The sequence below is a fragment of the Eubalaena glacialis genome, chromosome 9 (genome assembly GCF_028564815.1).
Source record: "Eubalaena glacialis isolate mEubGla1 chromosome 9, mEubGla1.1.hap2.+ XY, whole genome shotgun sequence".
Lineage (NCBI taxonomy): Eukaryota > Metazoa > Chordata > Mammalia > Artiodactyla > Balaenidae > Eubalaena > Eubalaena glacialis.
Window position 1 is genome coordinate 71,486,674 of NC_083724.1, and position 10,138 is coordinate 71,496,811.

Genomic DNA, 10,138 nt, shown 5'->3' on the forward strand with positions numbered 1-10,138 from the left:
AAATCAAAAAATGTTTAAACATTTAATGAATTTGGATTCAACAGTAAATCCTTTCTTTCCTTATTAGCCCCTGTCTGATAGATATTACACATCCACTTTTGGATTCAATTATATATCGGTTTACTAAGAAACCAAGAAACCAGGCAAAATGACTTCCTGCCTTAATATTTGTCCCTGAGCAGATTAAATTTTAAAAAAATCTTTTTCCTGGCATATTCAAAGATAATAAGAAAATAAAAGAAAAACAATTCAGAACCTGGAACCAAGTAGGTTCTCTTCTTCATTAACAAGTTGACAGGAAAACTCAGGAATTAAAGAAAAATATTTTGATTCTCAAGATACTGAAGTTCACTGACTTTCACTGGTACTTGAAGTTAAGCAAATTGGCTAATTTCACTGCCCCCTTTCTGACTGGTTACTAATTAAAGGAATCGTTGATGCAAATATTTACACCAAGCCATGGTTAGGGAACAATTGGTTAAATGGTTTAAAAAAAAATCCAAACTTTTTTCAAATAATAAATTACAATAAAAATTATTTTAGATATTTATTTGGGATTATCCCTTGGGAGGAACCAGACAAAGCGTATTCTTTCTTGTAGCCTCATTTTACTTCTTGCTGTTTCCTTTCTCTCATCAATACTCCCTGTCAGGTATGATCTGAACTTGAACTATTTAGACACAATCTAACTAGTGTATTATATGAGCTAAATGACTGATGCCGTGCATCTTAGTTCAGGCTGCTCTAAGAAGGTACCAGAGACTGGGTGGCTTATAAATGGCAGAGTTTTATTTGTCAAAGTCTGTCGCCTGGAAGTCTGAGATCAGCATGCCAGCAAGGTTGAGTTCTGGTGAGAGCCCTCTTCTGGGTTGCACACTGCCAGCTTCTCTTTGTATCCTCACATGGTGGAGAGCAAAGAGAGGAAGCAAACTGTCTTGTGAGTCTCATGAAGGCATTAATCCCATTCATGAGGGTTCACCCTCATAACCTCATCTACTCCTAATAACCTCCTAAATATCCCACCTCGTAATACCATCACATTGAGGGGTAGGGATTCCATATATGACTTTTGGATACACACACACATTCAGTCTGTAAAGCGGTGATAAGAAGATCTGAAGGTATTGTGTTTATGGCAAGGATTCATTAGAATGTATTTCATCTTGACATTTATTTGAGGATAAAGAACACCTTCCTTGATGCTGCACTTGCTTTTTATGGCACATTAAACCTGTACTGATTATTAAATGTTACAATGCTACTGTGAACATGATTACCAAGGATCTGCCAGACAAATTCCACAGACTTTCAGTCTTTATCAAAAATGATGATGACAGCAACTACAAATTCCTTAGCCCTTATAAGGGACTCACTTAATCTTTCCAACATAGTTGAAACTGAGTTGTTAATATTCTAATATTCTCATTTCCAAGAGTCACCTGCTAAGAGTTTATGTGAATAAAACAATCTAATAAGTAAATGGTAAGTCCAGGTTTCACAACCTAGTAGGTCATATTCCAAATTCCACCTCCCTATCCACACCTTAGACATCTGTGCAAACGGCATGTATTGAACCATCACTTATTTTCTGGAAAGCCCTATACTTTTCTCATAACATATTGATATTCCTTTGTCGTCTCATACTTCGCTGTTACGAATTCTCTATATTTTCATAAGTTTATTGTCCACCTACAAATTTGTAGATGCGTTGACCAAATTACAAAGTATCCTATAAAGCAGAAACTAACACACCATTGTAAAGCAATTATACTTCAATAAAGATGTTAAAAAAAAAAAACAACAAAGTATCCTGATTATTTTACATAATAAGCAAAATGAAATTATCAACTGGTAATTATTTCTGATAGCCTTAAATGTGATCAACAAAATAATTCTAATTATTTTAAAATAATCATATTTAGCACAGGGAACTCTACTCAATATTCTGTAATAACCTATATAAGAATCTGAAAAAGAATGAATATATGTACATGTATAACTGAATCACTTTGCTCTACACCTGAAACTAACAGTACATTGTAAATCAACTATAATAAAAATTTTTTAAAAAATCATATTTAATTGTCCAAGGATGATTCATATAGATTGTTCAGTTAATTCTCACCATAAATTTATGAGCTGCGTGCTAGACAAGACCCTTGAGAGTTTTGACCCCTGCACCAGATTGGATTACAAACATTTCAAGGAGTCCTCTGTAGACATCACCAAAGCTCTAGTGGATTCAGGCAACAAATACTTAACGCTCCCAACTTACATGAATGTGGGAAATGATTGGAAGAATATAAGACGATGTATACTAACGGGTAAAATGTGAGGGATGGAGCAGAGCATCCCCACGGCCATCAGCAGCGAGATCAGGAGTCCAGAAATTCAGCACTTCACCTGGACTACCGTGAAAGGGAGCTCAGGTCCTCCGCGAGGCAAAGCCCACAAAGCTGCCTTCGCTGCTCCCCAGCGGCCGGGAGGGGGCGCCCGAACTCACCCCAACGGACCGACGGTCACCGCCCACCCAGCGGGACCCGCTTCCGGGTCCAGCTCCGCGAACTCGGGCGCAGCGCCCAAGGGAAGAACCCGCGCGTCGCTGTCTGCAGGAGCCCTGGCCCAGGAAAGGCGCCGCCGGGGCCCAGGGAGCGCGTGGGGCCGCGAGAGCAGAGAGGAAACTTCCTTTTCGGGCCTGACTGCGGAGGGGAGCTTTGCCGCGGCTTCGCACAGTCTTTCATTTTCTGCACCTGCCTCTGCGTCCATCCTTCCCTTCCTGGTAGGAGCTTTTAGCCAGACCGGTTGACGCCGGTGCCCAGTTAATGCAGGGATTGACGGCTCGAAATCAGAGCATGTCGTGGTATGTGTTCAGATTAAGACACTTTTCTAGGGAGAAAGGAAATCGGGGAAAGGGGAAACGCATCTACAGTCTGGAAGGGAAGCTACTAGATATTGGGACCCTCCAGTGGGAAGACTTGGCGACAAGGCTGAGACTTAAAGGAGCCACATGGGAAAGGGAAAATGTGAAATTAATTAACCTTTAATGTAAATGGTTAATTTCTCGTACAATGTTTATGTTGTTGAAAAAATATTTTTAAATTTAAAAGTATTAAACTCACACTGTCTAAATATTTTATTTATGCCAAAAGAAGACTTTATTATAAGTTCCTGGCTTCAATGGAAGCAAAAACATCAGTAATATTTTCAGAATTACTTCTTTGCTTATCTCATTTCAATTGAGAGAAGGCCATATTTGGCAATCTCTTATGACCCAGTAACTGTCTTTAATAATTAATCTAAAGTTACAAAATCTTTTGGTCCTCTCATTTGTTTTACTTGGGGTTTTTTTTGTTTGTTTCTTTTTTGTTTTTTGGCTGCATTGGGTCTTCTTGCGGTGAACAGGCTTTCTCTAGTTGCAGCGAGCTGGCTTCTCATTGCGGTGGCTTCTTTTGTTGGCAGAGCACGGGCTAGGCGCACAGGCTTCAGTAATTGCAGCATGCGGGCTCAGTAGTTGCCACACATGGGCCCTAAATCTAGCAGGCTTCAGTAGTTGTGGCACGTGGGCTCAGTATGGCGGCTCACAGGCTTCAGTAGTTGTGGTGCATGCACGGACTTAGTTGTTCCGTGGCATGTGGGATCTTCCCGGACCAGGGATCAAACCCATGTCTCCTGCATTGGCAGGCGGATTCTTAACCACTGCACCACCAGGGAAGTTCCCTCTCATTTGTTTTAAGCAAGGGTCTTCTATTAAACGTTCAGCTTTGTTATAGTCACGGTTTTTCATTGTAGAATTTTATTAACTTCTTCAGAATGTCATCTCATATGGATACGTTGCATAAAACTTTGTAATCTGTATCAAGATGCTTTTAATTTCAGCATAGTGTAGATTTAAACTTAATATAACATTTTCTACTTAATACATAACTTCTGTGCCAATGCACTGATTGCATTTTGTTTTGATGCCCACTAGAGATCCATAGGTATTTTTAATCGAGTGTTTGGTACAGCCATTAGGATATATCAGTTGCTAGTGGAATTTAAAAATTTGTGTGTATGCTTTGTACAATGCTAAAAAAGATAATCCTATTTTAATTCACAGAGGTAGAATTTTTGCATAACCAAGTTATGAGCTGAGCAAGGCACAAATGTGGCATAATCATCTTTTGGGTGAGCATGAAATAATGGTTTTTACACCTTGTGTACACCCGTCACAGTAACAACTATCATAACTATGTGTATATGTCTCTGATTATATAATGTACTCAGTTATGATAACAGTTATGAGTTGTATTCTCATTACATAGAGCATATAACATAAGATGGTACGTTCAATGGAGTATAGTATTCTCATTATCCCTATTTTAAAGCTGAGAAAAACTGTACAATAGGAAAAAGGAAACAGTTGCTCTAAATCATGCAGGAGGTTGAAGGAAGACTAAGGAGATGCCCGGCTAACAAATGTACTGGTCACCTGAGAAGACAAGAGTAACCCACAAGAGAAAATGGAGGAAAACTGTAGTTTTCAAACAGTTTTACTGGCACAACTATCTTAAGCTTATTACATTTATCACTTTTATTAAGAACCCTGAGGACCAATAATATCCCTAACATTGTGCAGGATACTGGGTGGGAATAAGAGGTATAGAAGTGCTCCTGCCCTGGGGAGTCAATCACAAGCATTTAAGTGACTCTCAGTTACAAGGCCTTGGGTGAGTATGTGCACAGGGAAGGGTGGGGAGAGGGGTTGAAAGTAAAGGGCAAGACCTTGATCTTGAAAAGTACAGGAGCATAGGAAATTATTAGAGTAATAAAAGCTGAAATGTCTTATATGAAACGTAGAAACCATGGTAGGATTTTGGGGAGTCAATTTTAATTAATTAACTCTGGCTCATTACAGTAGGGTTTGGAGCCCCATGTTCAAATCTCAGCCAAACCTCAGTCCATGGTGGTAAATAAATGATGTGCTGGGATTAGATGAGATGCTTTGACACGTTGCAAATAGTCAAATATCAAGGTTCTAGCTTATATCTACATATTGACATTTGATTTATTACGTTTGATTTATAGAATATGAGTGGCATCCATGTAAATATCTTAATAGGCAAGGGAGACAGAGGAATGTAGGCTGGATTTAAAGGTAATATTTACAGAGATAAATAACCTGAAAAGGTGCATGGAGGAAAGAGTTTTCACAATAATTAAAGGCCTTCCCACTCTTTCTTGGGGTCACTTTCAACCTTTAGCTTTTAGAATTAGCAGGCAAATTCTTCAGGGAAGTGTCTTAAAGAACTGGTAGAACAGCAAGTATGTCAGAAAACACCAGTAAATTTGTTAAAATATTTTTAACACACCATGGGATAAAGTGAAAAGTCATCCACCTTCTTTTTCAATTAAAATAAACTCCTGGTTCAAGGATTTTAAATGGGTTCAATAAGAAAAGAAATTCAGATTAAAAAAACAACTATGGATGTATAACAAATAAAATATCAGTAAAATAAATAGGCATGTTAATGATTAATAAATCATATAAGTAGAATTTATCTAATAATTCAAGGATGATTACAGCATAGCTATTAATATAATTCAGTAGATGGAAGAAGTCTTGTGTTCAGAATGCAGAGCTTTACCAAGTTCATGGATGAAAAACCTCAGTGGTGTAAAACTTTGATTGCACTCAGATTGGTTGCGAGAGAGGAGCTGAGAATGATGTCATGTACTTTAACCTGAGAACCTGGAAATACAGAGTTGCCATTAACTGATTAGAGAACAATGAGAAAGGACGGGTTCTTGTTATTGTTTTTATTTATTTATTTTTTAAGGAGAGTTAATTTTGAATAACATAAATGTGAGATGATTACTAGATACCAGCTGTCAAATAGGCAGCTGGGTATGTGATTCCAGAATTTATCTTTGGAAGACGTGAGTATCACGATTGTTTTTCAATCCCTGAAACTAGATTAGATCAGGACTTATTTCATGAGTTTAAACTGGAAAGAATTCTGGGTACAGAACACAGGAAAGGCACCAACTTTTGTGTCACAAATGAAACTCAGAATGGGCAGCCAGTGAGATGGGAGGAGCACAATGTGAGTGTGGCTTCTGGGATCCAGTTGAGGGTATGACAGACTATGTGTCTTCTACTTTTAAAACACAAAGTTTGTATAAAAAATGAATAATGGGGCTTCCCTGGTGGCGCAGTGGTTGAGAATCTGCCTGCCAATGCAGGCGACACGGGTTCGAGCCCTGGTCTGGGAGGATCCCACATGCCGCGGAGCAGCTGGGCCCGTGAGCCACAATTACTGAGCCTGTGTGTCTGGAGCCTGTGCTCCGCAACAAGAGAGGCCGCGATAGCGAGAGGCCCGCGCACCGCGATGAAGAGTGGCCCCCACTTGCCGCAGCTGGAGAAGGCCCTCGCACAGAAACGAAGACCCAACACAGCCATAAATAAATAAATAAATAAATAAATAAATAAATCCAAAGTTTAAAAAAAAAAAAGGGGGGGATTTCTTTAAAAAAAAAAATGAATAATGAATTTCTTTAAAAAGGTAAAAAAGTGACAATGCAAGAGCAGTAGGTGCATTGTGTATGGATAGGAAATTCATGAGGACTTCCCTGGTGGTGCAGTGGTTAAGAATCCGCCTGCCAATGCAGGGGACACGGGTTCGAGCCCTGGTCCGGGAAGATCCCACATGCCGCCGAGCAACTAAGCCCGTGCGCCACAACTACTGAGCCTGTGCTCTAGAGCCCGCGAGCCACAACTACCGAGCCCATGTGCCACAACTACTGAAGCCCGCGTACCAGAGCCCATGCTCTGCAACAAGAGAAGCCACTGCAAGGAGAAGCCCGTGCACCGCGACAAAGAGTAGCCCCCGCTCGCCACAACTAGAGAAAGCCCACGCACAGCAACAAAGATCCAACACAGCCAAAAATAAATAAATAAAATAAATTTTTTTTAAAAAAAAGGAAATTCACTGCGGAAACTTGAATTTCCAGTGGACACTGTCACCTATCCTAGTGTGCTGGTCTTGAAGCTAAAGCCTCAGCTCCACAGCTATCCTTCTCAACTCTGCTCTGTGACACTGGGGCTCCAGTTCCTTTGACTGCATTTGTCCTTTGCCAGCAGATTTTTTTCTTCTAAAGTTCTTCCATACAAGTTGCAAGAGACGGACTAGAAGGCTGGAGGCAATTTTTCTGTTTTCCTGACTAGACTGTGACTGATAACAGCGACCATCAATTAGGAAAAGGATAACTAATGGTTGCTACTAGACGCTATCTGTCACCTATCAGGTTGGCAAAAACTAAAAAGAATGATAAGATTGTGTTTTGGATAATGTGTGGGAGCACATATAAACTTATATGCTCTTGAATATGGAGCAAATATTATAAAAAATATAGCCATTTTATCGTGGAGAATTGGCGGTATGTATTTGCAATGTGTATGTATTTTGACCAATAAAATTGACTGATGGCACCTTCTTCAGAGAAAGACTCTTACTTGGGTATAAGACACCTGCATGACACTTGTAGAAGTCTCTCCTCTGAAAGCACTAAATCCTGGGAAGGACCGGCTCTAGGATGTGACATTGCCAGCGATTATGGACCTGGGACTTTATGGAAAAGAGACTAAGATTAAACCTGAGAGAGCCCAGGATTGGAGAGCAAAACTTTACATTTCATAACGCCTGCTTTTTTCTTCCTGCCTCTGCGTTGCTGCTGAAAGACCAAAAAACAAAACCAGTTCAGAAGCTATTTTTTATCTTTCTCATACTAAAGAAGCAACAAACCGTATTAATGAAAAATATATGTGACTATCTGCATTGATATGAGATCTCTGTTGTTTCCATTTTACTCACTTTTAAGGTAGATCAAAGTATCCTCTACTGATCGTTCTTTCTCAAAGAAGTTTTACTAATTCCCAGGAAATCTTTTAGAAGTATAATACACAGAAAATGCAAGTATCTTCAGCATACAGCACAAGGAAATTTCACACACTGAATACACTGTGAAACTAGCACCCAAGTTAAAAGTAATAGATTTTGCCCAGGACGTAGCACGTTTCTTATGTTGCCTTCCAGTTGCTACCTCAGAGCAGCTCTCCTTCTCCTCAGTGAGGGTAGCCACTCTGTGACTCTAACAGTCCTGATTATTTCTGACAGGCACACTTTTATGCCTCTTGTGTATATTTACTCATTGAATCCTGAGAATAATCCTATGAAAAAATACTACTATTGTCCCCATATTAAAGATGAGGAAACTAGGGAGCTTAGTGTTTGTGTTATTTGTCAAGGTCACACTGCTATTAATAGCAGAGCTGGGATCCAGTGCCATGAACCCTGGCTCCTTCTCACAGAGGTTTTGAAAATCCTAGAACTCTCCTTTCACTTGTGCTCTCTTCCTGTGGCTTTCACTCTAACAGAAACCTTGAAGCTGGAAACGTGCACAGAACCAGAGCAGCTGTGTGGCTGGTCAGTGAGTTGGAGGGACTGAAGGTATGTATAAGGGAAGAATGGTTCAGTAAAGCAGGACTGGGGAGAAGGCGGGGGGAAGGTGCCAGGATCGGCAGTCAACACCATATGTCACCAGCTTCCCTGGAGGAGATGACTCCTTCCCACAGGTATTTGCACTGACCACTCTTTCCTGGTGGGTATAAATCAGTTACACCTATGACATCAGGACTAACGATTCTCCATAATTTCCAGGACTTCCCTCAATTCCATGGAATTCCACCTTTTGACAAGCATTTCCTGAAAGTGGTAGGACTGTTCCAAAGGACAAAATGGACAAATACTATTCGGAGATAGATTTGTACAGAAAAAATAAGGATTTAGGTTCTCAGAATAAAAAAAAACAACTCAAGCTTTCTTTCATAAGAATTGAAAAAATAAAAATGCAAATTTAGTAAAATAGGTGAATATATTTTCTAAATTTTAATACAGTGTACACATAAAAATATCTTTTACATTAAAATATAAATAAGATACAAGAATAAATATATAAATATAAGTATAAGTAAGTAAACAATAAATAAATAAATAACAGGGCAGTCACATCTTAGGGACTGATTTCCTTAGGGCTTAATAATTTTAACATATACTTGCGTATTATTACTGACAAAGTATCAGCTGAATTAGTTCAATAAATTCTGTGATTAAAGTTGAAATAAGAGCCTTCTGAAATGACCAAACATATATGTGCAAGGGTGATATGGCATCTTAGTCAATGAGAAACATTTCAAGGTGACCCCAGGGCTCCATCCATAATTCTTATCCTTTCTTGCAAGTTGGTTGATGAAGACAAGGATCTCATGATTTCCACTCTGACAATTTCCCAGGCACAGTCACTGTATTTCTCCTCTTTCAGGTAGAGATGGATTCCCTGGAAGTACCTCTTCACGGCCAGTGTAGGGCCCGTCACTCCCAGGGCAGATTCTTCCTCTCCCATCACCTGCACCAAGCAGGCGTCCAGGTCCTCCAGCTGCTGATGGAGTCCAGTGTGGAGTTTGTCCAGGAGGGAGGTGTCCCAGGCGGCAGAGGAGTGCTCTGTGTGGAAGAGGCGGAAGATCTGCTGGAGCATCTCGTGGAGGACAGAGGTGGCCTGGGCCTTCGGGAGCTGGCTGCCATCCACCATGTCCTGGGGGAAACCGAAGTCTTTTCTATCCTTCAGACAGAAGCTAGGGGAGATTCTCCTCATCTGGCCCAGAAGCATGAAGTTCTTCCTGCTAATCCGCACATGGTTCTGAGACAGGTCGCAGCCCAGAGATCCACCAGGGCCATAGCTGAACATCACCAGGGCGGTCAGTAGAGAGAGCACGCAGGCCATGGGGCAAATGAGGCTGCAGCTGGCCTGGCTGAGACGGGCGTCTGGGGGAACCTTGGGGGTAGGTTCTCTGATGACATTCTTTCTAAGCAAGGCCATTAAATAGGGAACACAGTAATTTTCATTTTCTAAACACTTCTATACACTTTTACTTCCTTTTTTGGGTTTCATTTATGTATTCTCAGTGTGGTCTAAGAAGATGTTATCAATCTAAACTATTAATTTTGCACTTTTCCCAATAATTTCAGATGTGCCCATCCAAATGGATATTTATTAATCAAATGAGCAATGTCTTTGTGTTAAAGTCAGAAATGCTACAGGT

The 10,138-nt window shown here is 40.2% G+C and overlaps 1 protein-coding gene across 1 annotated transcript; it reads right to left on the minus strand.

Annotated features, from left to right (window-relative positions):
* Positions 1 to 9,231: 9,231 nt before the first annotated feature.
* On the minus strand, positions 9,232 to 9,915 carry LOC133097946 (interferon omega-1-like). The gene has a single exon (XM_061200469.1). It carries the CDS (start codon positions 9,913 to 9,915, stop codon positions 9,232 to 9,234), a length of 684 nt encoding a protein of 227 aa, XP_061056452.1.
* Between the last annotated feature and the right edge of the window lie 223 nt (positions 9,916 to 10,138).